This window comes from Dinoponera quadriceps, unplaced genomic scaffold (genome assembly GCF_001313825.1).
Source record: "Dinoponera quadriceps isolate SergipeBrazil2010 unplaced genomic scaffold, ASM131382v1 scaffold179, whole genome shotgun sequence".
NCBI classification, from domain to species: domain Eukaryota; kingdom Metazoa; phylum Arthropoda; class Insecta; order Hymenoptera; family Formicidae; genus Dinoponera; species Dinoponera quadriceps.
In genome coordinates this window covers 1105852-1129290 of record NW_014554529.1, presented here as the reverse complement: position 1 = coordinate 1129290, position 23439 = coordinate 1105852, and the positions used below count along the sequence as shown (strand labels likewise).

At 37.1% G+C, this 23439-nt stretch overlaps 5 protein-coding genes across 48 annotated transcripts in view; 2 read left to right on the top strand and 3 right to left on the bottom strand.

The window, feature by feature from the left end:
* Positions 1 to 1833, top strand: part of LOC106751765 (calcium-activated potassium channel slowpoke) — a 96015-nt gene extending 94182 nt beyond the window's left edge. For all 43 annotated transcript variants that reach the window (XM_014632825.1, XM_014632826.1, XM_014632840.1 and 40 more), the window contains 2 exons: positions 81 to 174; positions 427 to 1833. In XM_014632825.1, the coding sequence (XP_014488311.1) occupies positions 81 to 174; positions 427 to 507 (175 nt within the window). In that variant the 3' untranslated portion in view covers positions 508 to 1833. The remainder of the gene's footprint in view (positions 1 to 80; positions 175 to 426) is intronic.
* Positions 1834 to 8076: 6243 nt separating this feature from the next.
* LOC106751758 (pinin) lies at positions 8077 to 11790 on the bottom strand. The gene is made up of 5 exons (XM_014632813.1): positions 11439 to 11790; positions 10951 to 11143; positions 9584 to 9757; positions 8670 to 8964; positions 8077 to 8595 (listed from the first exon to the last, which is right to left on the bottom strand). Exons 1-5 carry the CDS (start codon positions 11594 to 11596, stop codon positions 8282 to 8284), a joined length of 1134 nt encoding a protein of 377 aa, XP_014488299.1. The 5' UTR covers positions 11597 to 11790; the 3' UTR covers positions 8077 to 8281.
* A 1423-nt stretch (positions 11791 to 13213) lies between these two features.
* Positions 13214 to 15469, bottom strand: LOC106751797 (proteasome subunit beta type-5). The gene is made up of 5 exons (XM_014632953.1): positions 15326 to 15469; positions 14151 to 14307; positions 13850 to 14062; positions 13555 to 13788; positions 13214 to 13400 (listed from the first exon to the last, which is right to left on the bottom strand). Exons 1-5 carry the CDS (start codon positions 15467 to 15469, stop codon positions 13288 to 13290), a joined length of 861 nt encoding a protein of 286 aa, XP_014488439.1. The 3' UTR covers positions 13214 to 13287.
* Positions 15470 to 15473: 4 nt separating this feature from the next.
* LOC106751796 (probable leucine--tRNA ligase, mitochondrial) lies at positions 15474 to 22003 on the top strand. 2 transcript variants are annotated; one of them, XM_014632951.1, is made up of 10 exons: positions 15474 to 16399; positions 16966 to 17665; positions 17958 to 18159; positions 18272 to 18665; positions 18740 to 19620; positions 20183 to 20539; positions 20622 to 20862; positions 20934 to 21171; positions 21396 to 21633; positions 21915 to 22003. In XM_014632951.1, exons 2-9 carry the CDS (start codon positions 17552 to 17554, stop codon positions 21609 to 21611), a joined length of 2643 nt encoding a protein of 880 aa, XP_014488437.1. In that variant the 5' UTR covers positions 15474 to 16399; positions 16966 to 17551; the 3' UTR covers positions 21612 to 21633; positions 21915 to 22003. The 2 variants fall into 2 exon arrangements, with proteins under 2 accessions (XP_014488437.1, XP_014488438.1); XM_014632952.1 differs by lacking the exons at positions 16966 to 17665; positions 17958 to 18159.
* Positions 21463 to 23137, bottom strand: LOC106751798 (gamma-glutamylcyclotransferase-like). The gene is made up of 4 exons (XM_014632954.1): positions 23009 to 23137; positions 21923 to 22221; positions 21721 to 21825; positions 21463 to 21553 (listed from the first exon to the last, which is right to left on the bottom strand). The coding sequence occupies exons 1-4, from the start codon at positions 23111 to 23113 to the stop codon at positions 21532 to 21534; spliced, it is 531 nt and encodes a 176-aa protein (XP_014488440.1). The 5' UTR covers positions 23114 to 23137; the 3' UTR covers positions 21463 to 21531.
* Between the last annotated feature and the right edge of the window lie 302 nt (positions 23138 to 23439).

The window sequence follows — 23439 nt, the reverse complement described above, 5'->3', positions numbered from 1 at the left end:
TATATATATATATATATATATAGTCCAGTTCGTGTGCGCATTCTCTTCAGCACTCGCTGATCTATGCTCGAATCTTCTAGGTTTCGAGACACTAGTTCGTCATGCGACGCCTCTTCCAAGCGATACGTGATCACGAATCCACCCGACGACTTCACACTGTTACCTACAGATCAGGTATAATATCGCAAATCTAAAAATCACACATCGCACATAAATTTTCCACGAAATTGCCTAATTCGATAAAACAATCCAAAGTTATCGGAATTCATAATGGTCTATACATAATCGTCAATTTCTCGCGTATCATGATCAAAAATCAACTCGATAAGCTCTAACTGATCGCGCGTCACAAAGTTCATCGCAAAGACAAGAATTCCCGACATGAGAATCGTGCTCTCTATCGGCCGGCTCTCTTCGAATCGCCAGGTTTTCGTGCTGATGCAGTTCGACCCGGGTCTCGAATACAGGCCGAGCCGAGGCGCCCGCGGCAAGGACGACTCCTCCTGATTGTTGCTGTGTAGCGCCCTCACCGACGGACCATATTCCTACATCTAATCGCGCGTTGGAAACCATCGTGCCGTCCGTCGTCCCTGCAACTGTCTCATCTTCGTCGTAGGAGCCACCGACGTTCGCGAGACGCAGTTTCTTCGATCGACACACCGCGATTGGGGCGCAAACGCGACGCTCGCCAGCTTGTCGATTCGTTCGCCGAGCTGATCCCGGCTCGGAGAGACGACCGAACGATCCGTGAGGCGGAAGAGGACAACGACGAATGGGAGAACACCACGCCGTCGAATAAGAGGAGGAACGACGGAAAGTGGCACGATGCTGTGCGGTCCGAGGGTAGCTACACGCCATGTACTCTCTTTCTCTGTTCGAGCTGAAGAAGAAGAGGACGGTCGTCTTCGCAGCGACGAGGACGACGCCGTGAGAAATCAGACACTTCGCGAAGCGCAACGCTGTGTTATCGAGTCCCCGAAACCACCGACCCTTTGGGCTGGAAGAAAGTGTACGGGGTACACATGTAGCTTATAACATCTAACACGTGGCTTAGCCTCGATGTATGGGGGTGTATAGCTTAATGTTTAACGCGCGGCTCGACGAGCACTGTGGAATCGCACGATAAAGTCGCGGCCTGGAAGAACAATCGCCGTCGTGGCGGCTCGTTTTCTTTCGGGGGGAAGCACGTGTTATTAATGTATATAATACTACGCAAGAGAACACCGTCAACGAGCGAGCCGTTGAGCAGCCGACGAAAGGGTGGACAGAGGTGAAGCAGCGGGGGAAAGAAGGGAGTCCGCGAATGCAGCGAGTTGGACTCGTTCGTCAACGTCTCGACGTCTGACCGAGAGAGTGACCGGATCTCTCTCTTTCTCTCTCTCTCTCTCTCTCTCTCTCTCCCTTTCTCTCGCGTGCGAACGTCGCAAAACGTCGCGAGAGAAGAGGGACCGTCGTTGGCAAATCCTCTCGTCGGCGACGGACTCTGCGCGAATCGAGTACCGGGCTGGACGAAGTGCGCTCGAAACGTGCCGGACTACTATGCGCAACCCTTACCTCGTGTGTCTTGTTTTATGGCTAATGAAACAAAGGGAAAAAAATTATCTTAATCAAGCACTTTGTACAGGTTCTATATATATGCACACACACACACACACACACACACACACACACACACACACACACACACACACACACACACACACACATATACATATAAATAACTATACGATGAAGTACCCTTTTCCACACAACTTTAAGTATATAAATCGTCTATATATCGGTATATATACATTATAGGTATATATGCACATATATATATATATATATGTATACATAGACATTCTCTCTTTTATATATTTTTGTGAAACTCACGTGTGTATATATACGGACGTACATATAAAAGAAGAAAATATACATATATGTAAGAGAAAAATACACATGTACACAGATACTTTATATATCTTTTCTCACAGACACACATTCTGTTTCTCCTCATTCTATCACTCTTTCTTTCTCTCATATATTTTTTCTCTCTCCTTTTTTTTTTCTATCTTTCTTTCTTTGTCATCCTACTGCGCGTGCACACGTGTGCGCGTGCCGACACGAATTTGTACTTCGCTTGTACACGGAAAACACGCACACGTAATTACACATGTACGAGAACAGGCGTGTACATGCGTGATATGCACGCGCGCGCGTGCGTGCACTCACACAGAGGTACGATTTACATTTCGCTTGCTGATACTTACACACACGGTACACATGCAGAGACTCACACACACAGATATAAATATATACACGCACATACACGCAAAGTCGAGAATTTTGATCGGTGAGGATTGATATGCGCGCGCGTGCGAGCGGACATATATACGTGAGACTGTTCTACGATTAAGTGGCGACCGTAGAATTTCAAAAGAGAAGGACTGCAAAAAGAGAAAAAAAAGAAAAGACAGAAAAAAAAGAGAAAACCACGTGACGACGATAAAAAATAAATAACATACGATGCGCGTGTCGAACACCGCCGTGATCTCGAAATATCGCAGGTTTCGCGGCATGCGGCTCCGAAGCGTAAACAAATAAAAAAAAGACAAAGGGAGAAAGAGAGAGATTATGAAGCGGAGGAGCAGATTAAGCGAGGAAAAAACTAGCAGCTATGGTAGTCGCTGCCGTGTTTCGCGTACATCTTGTATAATCGTCGTCATCGTCGCCGCCGCTACTGTTGCTGCTGCTGCTGCTGTTTGCAATATCCACGTGCACTGTTCACTGCCACTGCAGTTCGTGTTATATATCGTTGTACATAACTTTCTATGTATGTAGCTCGAGTGAAAGAGAGCGAGGCGAGGCGCGCAAGTGTGGAATGCACGCACCCTGCGAAGTACAAAGGACGTAGCGTCGGTCGCGCGAACAGGTTGCACCGACGCTCCGCGTCGATGATCCTTCTAGCCCGACGACGTGTCCTGTGCGTCGACAAAGCGCGGCCGAGAAATACGTCCGGTAATTTCAATCGCGTTACTTGGCGAGACGCGCTCGGGTCCTTCGTTTTTTCACAAATTTTTCTCGAGAGGGAGAGCAGAATCTGATCTTTATCGTGTCGATTAAAACTGCGTGCTATATCGCGGAGAGAAATTCGATTCGGTCGAACTATTTGAATGCCGCGCGTAGTAGAATGGCCGTTACGCGACGACCCGATGCTGCGGTGGACGTCGGTGCAACTGGTCCGAGAGGTTGTTTAACGCAGGACCTTGAGAGATCGTCTAGAACTTCGATTCACGGATCGCGCGAAGTTACTTTGCGAAAGTATCTCGTTATTAGAACCTACATACGCCAAATATAGTTTTGTACCGCCTGTTATGTCACGTCCCCGCGGTTCGAGTAAAGGAACTGAAAGACGATTCTTACACACGTCCGACTCTCTCGTTTACAAAATTGTTGTGCAATCCGAACAATGAGACGTGCAGCTTAACGGAAATTTAACTCTCCTTGATCGCATATGTTGCGTTCGCCTTGAGTTGCGGCATCGTGTATGCTCCATTTTCGTTTGATCTTACTTTTCGACGAGACCTACAGCTAGCTGTTTGAACAATTCTGCTGGGGCCGGAAGTCTCGCGGGAACTTCCGAGGATTCGTTTACATCGTGATGAAATCGAAACACGGTTTCGTTTGAATTGTACGGAATTACGCGTCCGAGAAGAAGATATCGCATGTTAATTGTTCGCGCGGTGGATGTAATGTCACTTACGGGTAGATGTATCGAATGTCGTTTCCTTTCCCCGAGCGTTTCATTCGTAAGGCGATCATATATTTTTGTAACTAAATCGATTATACGAAGCGTTAAAAAAATGCTTGAGTTCTGGAAGCAGAATTCACTCGAAATACGTACGCGAAATTTCTTTGGAACTGAGGGACTCGCGATTGAAGCCGTGAGACTACGAAGGAGGACGGGAGGAGGATCGCGTTGCTGATTCGGCCGAGGAGCTCGCCGCGCGCGAACGGACATTGTATTTTCGCGGCGATCGAATTCTGCGCGTCTTCCCTCTTCCTCCCAGTCGTTGGATCGATTTCATTGGCGAATTGACGAGACTCGATTGTTCAACGGAGGAGAAAAGAGGAGACCGCGAAAAGAGAGAGGGAAGAGAATGGAGAAAACACACACATCTCTCGAGAGACGTGTGCACTTACTTCGCGCTTTGTCTCTCTCGGGCTCAAGAATTGGCAAAGGAGACTTTAATACAATGCAAGTCTTTAGCTTAAGATTTGGCGGAGTAATCGATTCAAGCGAAAGACGATCATCTCTCTCCTCAGAGTCACGTTGAGGAAAGGAACGTATTCAAATTTCTTGCAAGATTATCCCTTTTCGAGCATTCTCTGCGTACTTTGTTCNTTTTTTTTTGGGGGGGGGGGGATCGTTCGCGAGTCGTGAGGTCAATTCCTGAGATTCTTCATTCTCGAAAGCTCTCGTGTTTCCTCGCGCAGGGAGAGAGAATCTGACGAGAAAATTGTGCGAGGCGAAAGATTCGATCGTAAGAACCGTGCAGATCCGTGCGTGTCGCTTCGAGAAACGATTTGTCTTCTTTTGCTTTCCTCGAGTCTCCTGAAGGTTCATTGTGGCGAACCGCGAGCGAGTCTGTTCCGGAGGAAGCTCCGAGAGAGCTTCTGTCTCGCCTCGACGCGATTCTACTTGCGAAAGATAAAACAAATTCGTGCGTTACATTTTGCGGAAGTCGCTCAGCAGAGAGCGACACAAAATGAGAAAACTCGTCGGAGCCTTGTGTAGAATCTTAGATGATCGGTTTGAGATTTGCGTCGCGCGGAGCGAAGAGGAGCTTCCGTTTCGGCAACTCTATTCGATTGATCCTCGACGTTTTTCGTATGTTTTCATTCGTACCGTATCATTCGAATACCTAAGAAATTACGACGTGAGGGAACGATTGTCGCGCGATCGATCATTCGCGTTACTTTGAATGTCCGAAGGACAATCCGCTCGTGTTTTACTTTCAGCGAATCTGCGCGAGAATATTACGGCTGACCAGTCGCGCGACGCGAATCGCTCATGCACTCTCTTTAAGAATTAAATCACGCACCGATTCAATCGATATCATCAGCCGTAATCTCGTTGCGTTACGCGGAGCAAATGTGACGCGTTTGTGTGTATGTGGAACGTGTGTATATCTAAAGGAAGTATATACATATATAAATATTAACGAGAAAAAAGTAAGCCCATAAAAAATCGAACAAAGAACTCGAAGTGGTCGAGAGAGAATTATATATATGTATGTATGTGTGTATATATATATATATATATATATATATATATATATACACATATATATATATGTGTGTGTATATATATATACACATATACACATATATATAAATTTAAAAGAAAAAAAAATGTATAAAGAGAGGAGGAAATTAAGGCGCGCTGAGCGTACGCCACCTTCAATGCCTCATTGACCTCACCTAATGCTTTTTTATCTGTACATTTACAATTTGTGTACCAATGAGGAACGTTGTTTAATCATGTTGTTGATGTTATTGTTAAAGAATGAGATTCAATATTGTACATAACTATATATTCATTATAATTGATGATATAAATAATTATATACATAAAAGTAAAAAAAAACAAATGAGAGAGATAGAAGGCGATCTCCCAGTCCCTTTATGCCTCGCATTTCGACATGCGGATCCACGTCATTTTGTAATAAAAGGACAAGTACTTTACAGACCTGTGTTGAGCGGGATGAAACTGTCGGCATAAAATTGTCGTCGTTGTTACCGTCGTTTCGTTGCGTTGTCATCGTTTATGCCATATATAAGTGGCGTCAAGTGCCTTTCCCACGTCCGAGAGTGTTGTTTCTCCTCGGGTCGTTTGTTCGATATGCTGACAGGAGTATCCGCACGCTCACGACTTGTATTTGTCACGTAGTTGCATAGTTCGGAGGACTTCCTCGGAAAAAAGTTATTATTTTCCAATCGTCGTCGCCGGCATGCAACATTGCGGTTCGCTGCTGATAAACAGGATGTTACATGTCTACTAACATATAGCGATCATTTTTAACAGTATCAAAGATTAATATATGTGGAGCGTTTAATATATTCTGTATCATTACTTGGTGACTTTTATTTCGACGAGAATTATCAATATTGAATCAATTTTTTTTCCATCTGCAATATGCTTTTCAAATGCAACGCGACTGACTTTTGAAACACATTGTGACGGACAATGAAAAATGGATTGTTCATGCGTTGTGGGACCGGGCTAGGGAACTGCCAAAAACAACTGCCAAAATCAGATATCCATGCGAAGAAAGTTATCTGATTACAAAGGTATCATGAACATATTCTCACAGAAGCAAACCATAAATTCAGATGTGTGTTATCGATTGGACAATTTAAGTCGAAATATCTAACAGAAGCAGTCAGAACAGGAAAGGATGTTGTGTTTCACCAAGATAACGCCGAATCTTATATATCTTTGTTTCACCAGAAACAAGTTGCACGAGGTCGGCTAGGATATTCTATCGCATATTCGTCGGACATTGCATTTCTTCCAAAGCTGAGTAAATTTGTAGCCTCGACCATATTTTTTGTTTTAATTGGAAAGCAAAGTAGTGTCTGATATTTGTTTGTCGCACGTCATCGTGTTTGATACTATTTTGTTGTAGACTTTGTCAAGTTATAGAGCATATTTTTAACCTTTGGCATCTCAAAAGCTACTAAACACTGAGGAAATATTTTAATTTAAAGCGGAATTATGACTGATTAAAGGTAAAAGCACCGAATTAATTTGCGCGCCTAATAATTTCGGTCAGATCAATTTCCGCTGATAGGTACGCAAAAAGAATCAATTTCCAGATAGCTTTAATTATTTAAAATATCCTATAAAATATTTTATAAAATATTCCATGAACATTTTTATATGAAATATGAATGTTTTTAGCTTCCAAATATTGAAATCGAATATTCTGTGAATATACGTAGAATATTGTTAAGTAGAAATTCGTATATTCATAACAGGAAAGAATATTCTTAGAACATTTATAAAGTTCATTTACTGTCCATGTTCAATGCAATTTTATCTATTTGGAAAGTAGACCTGTATATGCATTATATTTTTTGACAAACATATTTAATTAGGAAGTGAGGTCATGTGAGACTGTTTTCGCGTGTGCTTTTTAGCCTCATGAGCTCCTCACACACCTGCCTGCAATATTCGATGAAATATTCTTTGCACATTCATAAAACATTTATAGCAGTATCATTCGAATATACCAACAAGGAGAGAGCGCGAAAAGCAGGAAGTGGATTTGAACGAAATATATTTCTATAATAGTCACTTCATCTTCACTGATATTAAAACATAATGAAAGGCTAGCGCGCAATATGTAGCCGTTTCCGAGAACATCCTCATCGACATTCGAACCAGTGATCTCGCATTTGTAAGTCAAGCACGTTACTGCCGACTCACGCGGACATCGATATAGCACGTCGCTCAGGATTTTTAACTTCGATTTTCTAGAAAATGTTTAAGAAATGCGCGTTTTCCTTTTGCTCAATAAAGGTTCACACTATCTGTAGTTATCCGTACAAATAATATTATTGAAAACGATAAACACCATCTCATGATCTCTTGTTAAACTAGAAAGCTCTTCTTATGTTTATAATTGACAAGCCGCTATATAATTTAAAAAAAAATTAAAGAATAATTTAGATAAAGATTTGGTATGTAAAACATTGCCCTAAAATTATATGTCAGTCATTCTGCTAAAACGCTCCCTTCGAATACATAGGNGGGGGGGGGGGGGGTTTCTAGTCCTATCTGGAAGTTGGTATGTCAATAGACGGATATTATTCTCTTATGGCAAAGATATTCAAAAAAAATTAAAGTAATAATAGTAATGATAACAATGATAAGACATAATAATCATTATTTTTATTACAAAGTCATCAAGCTTAAATAGTGATAACTACTGTAGCAACCCTAGCGAGATGAAAATGGCTGACGAAAAGTATATAAAAACTTTAATTCATCTAATAAAGGATTGAGGAATAATACCTAAAGATATTTTATACAGAGAAATAGGCTTCTTTTTTGTAAGATTATACTACAAGTTTATGTGACAATAGATTACAGTTTAGATACGGCTTTTTTCTCTTCCGTGAATGCTATCTTTATCAATCAAAATAATATTCGAAGAACTTACTACCAAAATTATTATTTTATATTGGACCATCCAATGTGCACAGCATATGTACAACTTTATTATAACAGATACTAGCCATTGTTTTCATCTTGTTGAACTTGGTCGAGTTGTATGTCATCTTTTTTCTCAATATCATGATCTTCATTAAATGTTTCACTTATCATAGATTGCATTGTTGAAACAGCGACGTTATCGATCGTAGTTTCAATACTATGTTCCGGATTAGGGTCTCGATTTTCTTCACCCTCTTCTAACGAGCGCGGAGGTACAACGGTATTTAAAGATGCAGATCCATCGAAATTTTGTGAATGTTTGCCTAATCCTATTTGGACCTCTATTAAGTTTAGTTCGTCAATCAATGCCTTTTCTCTTTTTTCAATTTCCTCTGAAAAAAAGCGGATAATTGTAGAAATAAAAAATTAGCAGAATTTTAAATAATAGCTATGAAGATATACTAACCGTAAAGTTCTTTTGTAGATTGTACTAATAACATATCTGTCTGTGGATGCTTGCGTTTTGGTACATAATAAATGGAAGGTTGTGCACGTGTTTTTATAAACGAAGCAAGAAATAATTGTGCATTGCGCCAATCTTGAAACTGTCTACTTCGCGCAAGTTTTGCCTCTAACGCACGTACTTCAGCCAATTGTCGTTTCCGTGACAAAAATAATTGTTGCCTTTCCCTCCGTAGCTCTTCTTTTTCTCTCCTTTTAGCTTCTTCTACTCTAGCTTCTACTTCTGCCTTCTTATCTTCCTAGAAATGAAATATATTATAAAATTTCACATATCAATTTTCTAAATATACTTTTCAACAAAATTAAAGGATCACTTAAAATCAACGCCAAAAAGGACCAAGTCACATATCTTTGGGAAAAATGCAGAGCAATGGTCAAAGAAGCGTTAGATCTTGAAGTCTTAGCTTTCAAACGCTTCGAGGTATGTTACTCTGCAAAGATTTAACTACAAACGGCGTTAAATTTAATTTAATTGAAAATTTAATAAAAAAAAAACTTTGCAAAATTAAAATTAATAACTGTAGTAATGAGAAAAGCATTTGAAAAGGAAAATGTTGAACTTTACGATGCAATTAAAACAGTTTGGAACAAAAATTATGTATTCCCTGTACGCTATTAAAGAACTTTAATCTTCAACTTTGCAAGATTCGCTTTTAATCAGCACCGGTTGTAATAAAATGTTTACAGAGTGCGTCAAAGCATTCGAAAACTGAGGCTTTAAGGCTCTACAACGCATTTTTGAACATCGCTTTGCAACCATTTCTCGCAGAGATACATGATATTAAATTCAGTCCTTTTTGACGCTGATTTTAAGTGATCTTTTAATTTGATTGAAAAGCGTATATTTAAAAGTCTTACCTTTGCTTTAAGTTTAGTTTCCTCTTGTCTGAACTTTTGTAAAGTACCCAAAAGTGCGCCAAACATACGTTTATTTCTTTGTCGACTACGCTCATCTGTTCTTTCTCGTCTGATAACTTCTTGGCGCGAAGGAATTTCTCGAGGAGTAGCTATTACTCTAGACGACACAGCGGGCTTGATAAAAATATTACATACCACATTTAATTTTACAAATGGTGGAATAATATATATAAAATGATAAAATTTTATAAGCGAGATAAAATACCTCACAAGTAATCTTTATCAAGTGACATATATACCGATCTTATTAATTTTTTAATATTTGATACATACTCCAGATGATTATTTATTAAAAAAAAAAAAATTTAGCTCAATATCATTTGCAGTGCAAATACAATATCTTTCCTTAATGCCATTATAAAACATGTCAAAAAAAATATTGAAGACAATATGTTTCAGAGTTCAAAAGTTATCTGGTTTCGAAAGATATGTAAGATGGTGACCATCACTTCACCGTAGGACTCTATTAAAGTTCGATTAAATTTTTTAATAGAACTGTGCATGATTTTTTGTTTACATAAATGGTTTATCCTTAAAGAGGGATATCCTTTTCGTAGAAAAAAAAAAACGAACATGAAGACGGTTTAATTGATGGATTTTTTAAATGAAAATTGCAGGAAAGATAGTTTGGGACAAAGGCAGAAAATCTGTCATGAGAATTTGGCTACATTGAGTGACCAATTTTCTTGCATTAATATCTCAATAATTATTATAAGAGTTTACAAAAAATTGAGGTTTTTCCAGTCCAATATAACCAGTTCTACCTGCTTATAACTTCTGGTATACCTAAATTGAGACACGTATGCATATGCGAAATGTATTTTATTTAATAAGATTAGTCATTATTATTAGAAATGTGTTATCAAGAGATCTTATTTTATATACAAAGCACGCAAATTTTTCTATGATTCAGAATAAAGTACCTCATAACTCTTACTATAGGGATATGAGATAATTTGTTTAATTATATAATCAAGACTTGAACATAAAAATATTCCTAAGTATTTTTCTCAAATTTGTAATCAACTAAAGTTGATTTCTTTTAGTTATTAAGTTTATTGCTTATAATGATATTAATAATTTATCTTAATGTGGTAATTGATATTTACGTAAATAAATAAACATTCTAATTTGGAATAACCTATATAATGATTATAAGTCTTATAATAACATTTTCACGATAAAATTTATTTTAACATTACCTATAAAAAGTAAAAATTTACCTTGGGTTTAAAAAATTTTCAGATTTATTGTTCCTAATTATTTAATAGAAGTTGCTTTTATCTCCTCTTTTTTAAATAACTTACCTTAGTGACACTATCGTCTTCATCAGCACTATCATCTGCATTAGATGGAACTCGTGCACTTAGTCGACTAAAAACTGTTTTTGGTTCAGTGTTGGAACTTTGCCAGCGTCGTTTACCTCCAGGTAATTCATTATTCATAAGTTCTGATACAATTCGTCGACGATCTTCTTGTAATGGTCTTTTTTGAGATATTCTAAAAAGAAATCAAGTCATTAAAGAGTTGCAACAAAACTATATATACACGTTGTACTAATTATACATTTAACATAATTCCATTAATACAAATATAATCCAAAATATGGTGGAAATGATATGAATAATATAAAAATATCAGTGTAATTATAATTCGTTAAATGTATGAAGTACAAAATAGCATACAAGTTGACAGTACTTCCAGTCGTTACCATACAATATTTGGAAATTTCTTAATAACTTAATTCCTAAATACATTTACAAAACGAATAAAATACTGCCGAAATAGATCTAACCTAGGCGGTTGTAGTGGACCGTTTTCGCCGTCAGGAAGATCTCGACCCAGGATTTTACGAATGCTGCGATCAAGACCACGGAGATCATCGCGAGCAGCTTCTAATTGAGCCTCTAATCCTTCGGCCCTCCATGTTTCCTGATAATCCAATTTCCTCATTTAAAAATATTTTATTCACTTGATCTGATTCACATCAAATTAATTCACTTAGCAAATTCTTCGATAATATTGTCGAACAAGATCACCGACAAACAGACACCAGCAATTCTCATATTCCACCCTAAATCAATAAAAGTTCGCCCATACTTGACAGCATAGTGCATTTTCCAGCAAAGAGACATAGACGGTAGAATCCACTTAAGGCTGCAGACACTCAGGAGTACTTAAAGAATGATTGGTCTATGCGGCGCTTCGAAGCATTTGTAACGTGAAATGGATCCTACACAAAAATACAAAATCGTATTCATTTGCTATATATCATCTTACGATAATCTTAAAATGATATCTAGCCAATGAAACGACATTTAACGTATTACGCTGCGGTCCGTTCGGGTATTACGAGTGCGTTCCACTACATGCTCGCAACGCCCAAATCTTGTGGTTTCTGCCCACGAGAAACGCTCGCGACGGAAGTTCGCACGGTAGTCAATAAACTTCTAGTTCTTATCGAAAAACAGCGTGTTGATTGGCTATCATGCAAACTTCCGCCGCGCGGCAAGCGTTGCTTGTGGGCAGAAGCCATTACACTAGGCACACGCGGTGTTCATTGGGTGCGTTCGGAGAGATGCTATTAGCGCTAAATGCTGTCCGCGGAAGATAGTAGATGATAAACGCGATCATGACGTCACTAGTGGTAGTGTTTTACGTCATAACTTCGCGCTACAAACGCTATTCCTTCCGAGGTAATGCAATGGTAGCGTTTACAAGCTCTGCGAAGATCCGAAACATTGTATGTCATATCTCCTGCATATAAATATCATACATCGTATTCATTATTTTACTGTTATGCAATGGTAGCGTTCACAAGCTCTGCGAAGATCCGAAACATTGTATGTCATATCTCCTGCATATAAATATCATACATCGTATTCATTATTTTACTGTTATTATGTATGCTTAAGAAATTCACGTCTGTTCTTGAAAAGAGACAGAACGAAAGTTTTGTGACAGCTGTTCAATTTGGAACACTCGTAGAAAAACTAGATATTAGAATAACCTAAAAATTTAATTGTAGACGTTTGTTAGTGCTATCTGTCGGACCACAATAGAATCACCGGAAACTTTTCAGTCGATCCTCGTACATTCGAGTGAAAAGATATACCCATAACGATGACATTTGTGACTGATTCAGCACACATAAAATTATCCGGGTACTTTCCTTTCATTCGAGCAATCATTAAATGGTTGCAAAATCAACTCAACATAGACCTTCCCTTTTTAATTTCTTTTTTCATAATTTTGTCAATGTTAACTTCGCTACTACTTAATGATTGCTCGAGTAAGTGTTCGGACAATTTTACAAGTATGCTGAATCGATCACAAATCTTTTTATATGAACGTATAACGCAAAAATCCTTGACATATGTTTTCTCGCGTTATTAAAAAATAATTAAAGCAATCCTCCAGGAGTCTTAAAGCAAGACTGTGCATAAGTTTTGCAGCCATATACTTAAATATAAAATTAATGTTTTTCCGTACTTTGTTGAAACATTTCATTGGTTTTTACAAAATATATGTAAATGTACGATAATTAAAATATTAAATCGATACGATGAGTTCTCATAAATTACATATAGAAATTGTTTTATTTCTTAAACAATTAGCGTGCGCATACATGGCCTGTGTATAGATTAAACTTGAGAGGTACTTGGTTGGGTTTCTTTCTTAGCATAATATGCGTAATGCAAATCCTTTGAATCTTCGTCTGAAATATGCACCCAACCAGTTGATTTCATATGATATACTGTAAAATAACACACGTATTATAATCCTGCAACTATTACATAATATAAAATACTAGATGTTTGATTATTGCTTTTCCATGTTGATACTAGCTCTGTGATGAATTCTGCAAATAACAAAATAATTTGTATTTTCTCCATAATTACATAGCTAACCTCTTATAATACCGCCTGAATATGCATCTCTATGTGTAGCGTGATAAATTGATCTTCTTCCAAGTTCATAAGCTTCTTCATCAGATAGGTTCCATTTATATCCAGAATCCAGTACACCAAACGCAAACACAGATCCAGAACCTACGCTAAAAACTTTTCCGGGTGTACGAGTACCCTCAGAATCGACATAATAAAGTCCTGGTCCACGTTTGTCCCAACCAGCCAGCATCATACCTGAGTTTATAGATTTCATTATATTTCTTACTTAAATTTTTAATTTTAATATCATACCTACCGATACTCAGTCCCATCCCTTTGTAATTATAAATCATATTTGATAATAATTTGCTTGCTGCTGCAATAGAAATACGTTCTCTGTTTCTCAATTCATACATGCGACATTGTTTTGCCAGAACACGATCCCAATAGACGCAATCAGCAGCACCACCAGCCAAAGTTCCAAGGAGATAGTCATTGATTTCTACTATTTTCTTCATGGTGGATGAGCCTAAAAAACCAAATATGTGAATTATTTTTTATAAATAACATGTTATTATTTATTGATATTAATGTTGTTACAAGCATATGGTTATTACCAATGAATTGTCCTCCCGTAGCGCGTGAATCTACCGCCAAAACAATACCACCTTGATATTGAAAGCCCAAAGTTGTAGTTCCATGATCAAATTTGATGTTTAAGTACTTGCCAGTATCATCAATACCTTGGGCTATGCGACCAAAAGTTTCAGCTGGCTGTAAATGAATAAGACATATAAAGGCCACAAAATTTAAACAACCAATATCATTTTGAATATCTTCAACAAAAGAACATAAATATTATATGTAACATATATAGAAACTTGCAAATTATAGAAATTTCTTTTTCTTTTTATCAAAAAGCAACATTGGCTTCATAGTTTTATAGTATCGACACACAAATAACCAAATAACATGACAATATAATTTCTTTATTTATGAAAAATTGTAAGATATTTCTAAAGAATTTTATATATAGTTATATAAAACAACAATATTAATAGTTGCTCTTAACATATTTTTATTACTTATTATTTATCATAGTCTGTTCTTTACGATCAAACTGGCTGTATTAATTCAAGAAATTTACAACTGAAGCATGAAAATCTGGTATATACACTTTATATACTTTGATACATATATGTATATATATATATATATGTGTATATATTACTTGAATAAGTATAGCTAGTTTAGCTATAAAGGACAGACTAATAATAGATAATTCATACATGTGATGACGGTTGTCTATAATCTTGTTTACACTGATCACTTAATATGTATATCAAATTATCTGAAATTTAATAATACATATAAATGGTGGTATACTCTATCAATATCGATATATCTCAATATCCTTTATTTATATCCTTTCATGATACATATTGTACTGACTTAATATACCATCGTTTACATGCATCATTAATATTAAGATAATTTAATAGGAAGCTATTATATTTGGTAACTTATCATATTTAATTAGATATTTAATAAAAATATTATATTTAATGTATCAAACAATTAGTGTAAAATAGCATTACTTTCAGTACTTTTTATTTACATTATTTATGTTGACACAAAGTTACATATCATCTTAATATGATATATGCCTCACGACAAGTTACGCAAATGAAAAGTATATTTAGGAAGTCACAAAATTAAAATGACACGTTATGAACTCGACAATCGCATGATGTCGCATATTTACACGATGATCATGATTCTGTGTACTTACGTTGACAAAAGGTGGCACTGACAATCGAAGATTGTTGGAAAAATTTTCAGTATACCCCTCAATTTCTCCGGAAAACTTATCCTTGTCTTGAGAAAAGTTAAAATCGATAAGAGAATTGATACTGCAAACTTCTGCAAGCGCCATTTTTACTGGAATATTAAATGTTGCCTTCGGTCTCTCACTCTCTCTTTCTCAATATTGATGCCAGGTAACAAATGTAACTTTTATCGACTGCTTCACTTCGCTTCACTTGTTTGTGGTTATGGGTCGCTGAATCGCAAACCTTCTATGTCATTTGCAGTCGACTGCTTGTCATTCCTTCGAGCTGCGTTCGGGATACTTACACACTGAGACCGGTGTTCCACTGAAATCCTCAGTGGAACGAATGCACGGAGCAACGGAACCAATCACAGCCATTCCACTTTTTTGTGAATGACGTGTCAGATTATTGGTTCTTGCACGCAGAGCGCAGCAACGCTTACCGCGCGGCAGAAGCTCTCGTGGTAATCGATAACCTTTTAATTCTTACCGAAAAGTGGCATGTTGATTGGCTACCGCGCGAACTTCTGCTGCGCGACAAGAGTACTTCTATGTGAAGGAGCCATATATAAGGTGCGTTCCACATAAGCCAACCGCACGAAACGGTGATATATGCTACAAGATAAGTTATATAATACAAGCGACACAGAAATATTTCGAGTGACAGTGAAAAATGAATAAAATTGGAATTTGTGGTTGGATTGCAACCGGAGGTTCAGCCGCGTAAGAGAGCGCGGCTGACCGGAAGAAGAGGGATACCGCAGACTAAACGAACACGACACGCGAGGGGCGGTTGTGATTGGCGGGGGCCGTCGGCGAATCGGAAAGCGTCGTGGAGGGGAGAGAACGTTTGAAATCGGAAGAAGAAAGGCGCGGAGTAGCATGGTGACGCGGGAAGCGGGAGGACCGACATTCGGCAGATAACTACGCAGACGAGGGGACCTTGGAGAAGTTGCTGACGGAGGAGAAAGCTGGCGGAGACGTCCTGGTGGAGGCCCAGGGAGACGCGGGAAAACGACCGATCGCCTGGCGACGGTAAGTGCGCTGTAAAATTGCCACTGTTCCACCTCGTAACTTTCGGGAAAAACAGAGATTTCCCGTCTGAGAACCGAGGCATCCGGTGGGAAGCTCGACTCGGAATGCGGCACCGGTGGAACCGTAAAATTAAGTTAAAAAAGAGAAAGAATCCCGTCGTCGGCGGGGCTACCCGGTACGGTAAGCGACGCATGTTGCGTTATCCCGCCGCGCGCGCCCGATCTCGTGTCCCGAGATGTTCGCGACAACAGTCTTGCGTCGGGATAGACATGTAAAAGTTAAGACATCCCCGAACTACGACGCGTGGGGATAATTGTTTTATTTATTCGGCGTAGCGGTCCGTGGAACAATTACGTCTTACATATATGTATATTTTTACGGCTTAGACCGCGCGAGATCGGAAAATTAGTTATATAAGATTCGTTCATTAAGTTCATTTTACTTTTATAGGATTTATAGATAAGTATTTTTTGTTATTGCTTTATTTTTTTCAAAATAGACTTCATCTTAGTTACTCTCACGAGGTACGTGTCCATTTTTTCGCGTTTCCCTATTCCCATACCCAGTGTCTGAGGCGAGCGTCCGGTGATCCGAACATCTCTTCGGGGACGACAACTCTATCAGGGAGGGAATCCCTCTATACAACCCCTAATAGTAAAGGCGTATCTGGGGAGACTTGGCCGGTCCAGCTTCCCGGGCCTGGAGTTTGGGCGAAGCTCTCAAAATAACGCCCTGGCGACCGTGGATGGGCAACGGGATCCGTGAGGAACTTTCCTTCTCAAGGTTCAGCGGGATTAAACGCTGATGTTTTAATTAAGCTAGTGACATCCGGTCACATGATTCAATTATTTTTTTTGGAAGGGAAAACAGCAAATGAAATTTATGAGAGAATTTCCCCTACATTGAGTGACTCATGCTTTCCTATGAAACCGATCGAATGACGCGCATAAGTGTCGGTCCACAATAAGAATTTCTTAAGATTTAAGGCTTAAAATGGTGGACCGACACTAAACGTCCAAAGAGAACGCAGCCAAGGGAGTCGGAAAAATGGCGACCTACATGGTACAATAATAACAAAGAATTGTGGAATGTAATATACAAGTGTTTCATTCTGTGTTTACTTGATTTACGTGATAAAAATAAAGTTTAACAATGATACAAAATGTATTATATTCCTTTAAAGTGTTGTCACGTTGCAAAATCCGAAGATTTCTCAATAATATTCTTCACCGGCAACTATCATCGTCTGCAGTGGATATATCGGAGGTTAATAATCAAATTTTCTATTTAAACTTTAATCGTTGTTTTTATAAGATATCTAAATGTGAAGTCTAAATGTTTTTTACCTATATAGTACAACAAAATAAAGTTTCAACTTTATTTTGCTTATATTCGAATACGTTGCTTGCCTTATTCTCTATTTTTCATTATGTAATAAATCAAGTTTGTATTTGGGATATAGTGGAATAAAATTATTGTTAAAATATTTTAAAAGTATCGTATTTTACACTGAACTCTGTTGTATTATTTATTCGCCAATTAAAAACTTATCTTTTAGATAACACACTGTTCAACCAAAGTAAAGCGCCAAATAGAAGACCACTGGAAGGATAAGATAAATTCCTACAAATTCAATACTGAAACAAAAGATAAATTTTACATTTTGTCCATGTTTCCATATCCTTCTGGTGCTTTGCATATAGGTCATGTCAGAGTTTATACAATAAGTGATACAGTAGCCAGATTTTATAGAATGAAAGGTAGATAATATAATGTTTATCACATAAAATTTCACTTTTACATCAGTAGTTTGTGATATATAAAATATTTAAATTACATGTAGAAGATAATATAAGAAATCTTCCTGTCTAGGTAAAAGTGTTATTCATCCTATGGGATGGGATGCTTTTGGATTACCAGCGGAGAATGCTGCTATTGAACACAAAGTTGATCCAGCTATATGGACAAAGAACAATATAAAAACAATGCGTAATCAACTGACATTGCTGAATTATTCTTTTGATTGGGAGAAAGGATTTTCAACTTGTGATCCAGATTATTACAAGTGGACACAGGAACTGTTCCTAAAATTATACGATAAAGATTTAGTATATCAAAAGGAAGCTTATGTTAACTGGGACCCTGTGGATAACACTGTATTGGCTGAAGAACAGGTAGATTTGAATCAGCGATCCTGGAGGTCCGGTGCACTTGTAGAAAAGAAAATGTTGAAGCAGTGGTTTATTAGAACAACAATATTTGCAAAGTAAGGGCAAGAATACTATAATGTTATGTATAATTAATATCAGTTTCAGTTGATTAATTATCTTTGTATTGTAGATCATTGATGGAGGGCTTACACGATCCAAGCTTGAAGGAATGGAGAGATGTAATCAAACTGCAGAAGCATTGGATAGGCGATTGTAATGGTATTAATTTCGATTTTAAATTGATATCTGATATTCCAGATTTTTCAAAAACAGTGAATTTATGGACTGATACACCGGAATTCATCGAGTACGCAAAATTTGTTGCTATATCTCCTAAAAGCGTATTAAATCGTGAAGAGTATACACAGGACATAGACGTTGACATCAAACGTTTAAATGCAAAAGTATTAAATCCATTTACTGGTGAAGAATTACCAATTTTCGTTACCGACAAGGTCGTTTATTCAATGTGGAGGGACAACCGTTTGGGCATACCTGCCGCATCCATGGATGACTTGCAATTCTCGGAGTTAGTTGGAATACCGTTCACTCGACATATGATCCGTAGCTACGAGCAACAGCAGCAGAAGTTATCTGAAATATTACAGAAGGCTAGAGAATGGAAGATAGGCGGATATCCAGTAAGCTCGAAACTGCAGGATTGGTTAATTTCGAGACAGAGATATTGGGGTACGCCTATACCTATGATTCATTGTGTAAAGTGCGGGACTCAGCCAGTACCTCGTGATCAACTTCCTGTGACTTTACTAGATGTAAAGCACATGTCAGATATGAAATTATTAAGCGACGAAATAAAAGATTGGTCAATGACAAAATGTCCCAAGTGTAACGGAAACGCAAGAAGAGAAACTGATACAATGGATACGTTCGTAGATAGCAGCTGGTACTTTCTACGTTTCATAGATCCAGATAATGCGAAAGAGATGTTTTCAGTAGAAAAGGTTAAAGAAATTTTTCCCGTGGATCTTTACATAGGTGGAAAAGAGCACGGTATGGTAGTAATATTCTCTTAACACGTTGAGCGTCACGTCATAGGTAAAAGCTATCTTTCCGCAGGGGACCATTCACTTTGGGCGCATCATCTTTTGGCATATATAACAATAAAGATAGAATGACGCGTCCAAAGAGAACACAGCCCAAATATATCTATTTCAGATATGGGTGACAGTTTTATTTACTTAATTAGCAGGATTCCACAAATAATTTTCATGGTAACAAATATACTTAATAGTAACGATATACAAAATTATATGCAAACGGTTGAGAAAAATTTATACGTGAAGAAGGTATTACAGTTGTTTTTTATGATATACTTCGAAGCAATTTAGGCAAAGTTGTAGAGAGTGGTGAGTTAGTAGACGTAAACAAATGCACGCATATGATCGACGCGACATGATTCACGTGCGAAAGTTGTGTTTATATTTTCTACCTCGTCTCCTTGGCCTGATCTAGGCTTCATGACCCGCGGCGGATTTAGGCTGAGCGCTCAACGTGTTAATCGTCAAGTTTTCATGTTTGGTAAGAATAACACCTGTGCATTCTATTTTTTCAGCTGTGCTTCACTTATACTACGCTCGGTTTATGAGTCATTTCTTGCATTCGGAAGGTCTCGTACCATGTCGGGAACCATTTAAACAACTCCTTGTGCAAGGGATGATAATGGGTGAGACGTATAAAATTAAGGGGACTGGCAAATATGTGAGTGCAAAGGAAGTGAGAAAAAATAAAAATGGCAAACATGAGACTTTATTTGGAGAACCTGTCACTGTAAACTGGGAGAAAATGTCCAAGTCAAAATATAACGGTATTGATCCCCTTGCGTTGTTAGACAAGTACGGGATAGATACGACTAGATTATTAATATTGGCCGATGTTGCACCAACGTCTGCTAGGAATTGGTCAGAAGACAGTAAGGATCAATCCTCCGGTGGTTTAACGGTGGTTTATCAAAATATACATGTATATTCATATGCGCGCATATAAAATTGCAGCTATTCCTGGTATACAGAATTGGCAAAATCGTATTTGGAGTACGGTGAGACAATTTAAACACGAACGTAACAATATGTCTCTAGAGGAACTTCAAACCGAACCTACCCATCCTAAATTCGCCGAACACGATGCGTACTTATTCGACAGCCGAAATTACTTTTTGAAAACTGTCACACATAATATAATAGAAACACAGCAGCTCAGTGTAGCGATATCCAGAATGCAAGGTCTTACAAATAGGTAAATAGTTGGACATATGATATTTGCAACAATTCTATTATCCGAATACACATTGTAACCTATAATTACAGTTTGCGAAAAGTTCATATAGAATGTTTACGAAAAAGTCGCGAATACGAACGAGCGTTGGTGGTTCAAATTCTAATGCTTGCACCTTTCGCCCCACACTTTGCGTCTGAATTGTGGACCATTTTCTGTTCCGCGAAGCATCATCTGATAGATAGTAAAGAAGTAAATCTGGATAAAGATTTATTGGAACAAAAATGGCCAGACATCGATATGGATTATAAACTTACATTACATGTTTTCGTAAGTGTTTTCGTATATTTCTTATTTTAAATAAAAATATTAATACACATATATATTTGCATGTAAAATGACGCTATTTTTTTTTATTGTTTTCGTATGTAAATTTTTTTAGCTCTTAACATAACTTTTTTATATTAATTGTCCTATAAAAAATCATTTTTATATTTAATTGTCAATACATTGTAATACTCCAATCCATTATATCTACAATTCAATGTATTTAGGTGAACAAACGGCAATTTTTTAAGTTGAAACTTCCACGACGTACGTTGGACGAAATGACGGCAGAGACGGCATTAGAATATGTAATTCTTGATCCATATTATCAAAAACATTCGCATAATAAGAAAATTGTAGAATTCAGTCTTCAATCAGAGAAAGGCTGTGATGCGACGTTATACATAACCATGAAAAAACAGATGGAAGATATTGTGTTATAATACTTTGGCTAATGTACATAAGGTATTAATGAAATTTATATTATAACACTATTTAATATATAAAAAAAAGTATAAATCTCTGTTTAACTTGTTTAAACTTAATACATACCTGATATCATATTCTCCCTTGTATCCATTATTTGGTATAGATTTTAAGAATTTTATATAATCATCGGGAAGATTATTCTCTTGTGCCCCTTTTATTATTGTTTCTCTAGAATCCAAGTAGAAATTTTTATAAAAAAAGTTTGAGGTACAGTTATATTATTTTGTACTCATTATTTGCATTATATTTATGTGCAGATACATACAGATATAATGGTGAAGGTTTTCTATCCATTGGAAGATCTGCTGGTTTCATATATTCCGTTGGATTATGACATTGTTGGTACACTCTACAATTCAGAGTTGTACCATTGGGAGTTATAACGTCTACTGACATTGCATGATATATATTGTCTTGAACACCTTCTTGACGATTTAATGTAGGCAAGTTACACTTGTCTAATTCCCAAACTACACCCCATACGATCGAGTCATTTGTTTCAACAATTGTTGCTGATGCTCCATGCCATCGTTTAGAATATCTTTGAAAATCTAATCTAAAATTCTAATAAAAACATGTAACTTGAGTGTGTGTGTATATACACAAATCTTATATATTTGTATCTTATCTAATTAAAAATATTTAAGTGGTATTTAAATATTTTTTCAATAATTTTTTAATTTGATAATAATATTCTATAAACTGTGGAGGGAGAGGGGATATACTTTAACAGAAATAATTTACAGAATATATATACACATATAGACTTTGTGTGTGTGTGTGTGTGTGTGTGTACTTAATATATATATGCATACACAGGAAAAAAAATGTAACAAATATAATGAACAAATATGACACCAAGTCAGATCGGAAAAATTCAAAAAATTTATGTTTTGCTTTGCATTATCATAAATGTTCTTATATAATTCTGAAGAGAATAGATATATCGTGTGAGTCATAGTTATAGTCATTTTTCAGATTCTTTGAAAATAAGATATGGCCTTATCTTTGTGATTATTCTTATCTCACTTTCCACAAAATTTATTGTATATGTGTGTATATATATTCTGTAAATTATTTTCGTTAAAGTATATCCCCTCTCCCTCCACAGTTCATAGAATATTATTATTATCAAATTAAAAAATTATTGAAAAAATATTTAAATATCACTTAAATATTTTTAATTAGATAAGATAAGATTAAATATATAAGATTTTTAAATAATAGTTTGCGTTAAGACAGAAAGATATTGAGTTTATGAACAATTGCACATATGTCATTATAGTCAATGTATAAGTTAAAGATATAGAACACAACTCTAAACAATCGTACATCCTTATCTTCTGATTACCTTTATATAACCAATGCTTTTCACTACTGCAGTTGAGTTGTTTAGCCGTATTCTTTTAGCGAGTAAATTACTTCCGTAAGCGAAATACAAAAATGTGTTGGACATTTTACAAAAATCAGATATTTAATCGTGCCGTAAATTTTTGGTACAAGATGGTTCACAACTTTATCCAGTGCGATCGCGCTACCACGCTCGCTCACCACGAATGTGTCAATATGCATACAACTTCATACGCATCAGTATGTATGTACGTCAACGCATATATATCTACAAACATATATCTTATATATATAATGACGGGTTATGGAAAAATACGGATTTCAGGAGAACAGGAATAATTCGTATGCTTCTCGTTTATTTTCACGAAATGTCTCACCGCGGAAGAACTCTTTTTAATTTCAAACCATTCCGTTACGATTTTGACGATTGAT

Bases quoted from the DNA above. Each gene is read 5' to 3' on its own strand.
- LOC106751758 (XM_014632813.1), bottom strand. From the start codon at position 11,596: ATGAGGAAATTGGATTATCAGGAAACATGGAGGGCCGAAGGATTAGAG. The intron at 9,758-10,950 runs GTAAGTTATTTA...ATTTTTATCAAG, and splicing joins AAGACGATAGTGTCACTAAG to CCCGCTGTGTCGTCTAGAGT. The intron at 8,965-9,583 runs GTAAGACTTTTA...TTTCATTTCTAG, and splicing joins AAACTAAACTTAAAGCAAAG to GAAGATAAGAAGGCAGAAGT.
- LOC106751797 (XM_014632953.1), bottom strand. From the start codon at position 15,469: ATGGCGCTTGCAGAAGTTTGCAGTATCAATTCTCTTATCGATTTTAAC. The intron at 14,308-15,325 runs GTAAGTACACAG...ATTCATTTACAG, and splicing joins CAGTGCCACCTTTTGTCAAC to CCAGCTGAAACTTTTGGTCG. The intron at 14,063-14,150 runs GTAATAACCATA...TTGGTTTTTTAG, and splicing joins TACGGGAGGACAATTCATTG to GCTCATCCACCATGAAGAAA.
- LOC106751796 (XM_014632951.1), top strand. From the start codon at position 17,552: ATGATACAAAATGTATTATATTCCTTTAAAGTGTTGTCACGTTGCAAA. The intron at 18,666-18,739 runs GTAAGGGCAAGA...TTTGTATTGTAG, and splicing joins AGAACAACAATATTTGCAAA to ATCATTGATGGAGGGCTTAC. The intron at 20,863-20,933 runs GTAAATAGTTGG...CTATAATTACAG, and splicing joins ATGCAAGGTCTTACAAATAG to TTTGCGAAAAGTTCATATAG.
- LOC106751798 (XM_014632954.1), bottom strand. From the start codon at position 23,113: ATGTCCAACACATTTTTGTATTTCGCTTACGGAAGTAATTTACTCGCT. The intron at 21,826-21,922 runs GTATGTATCTGC...CTTGGATTCTAG, and splicing joins AAACCTTCACCATTATATCT to AGAAACAATAATAAAAGGGG. The intron at 21,554-21,720 runs GTATGTATTAAG...GTCGCATCACAG, and splicing joins AAGGGAGAATATGATATCAG to CCTTTCTCTGATTGAAGACT.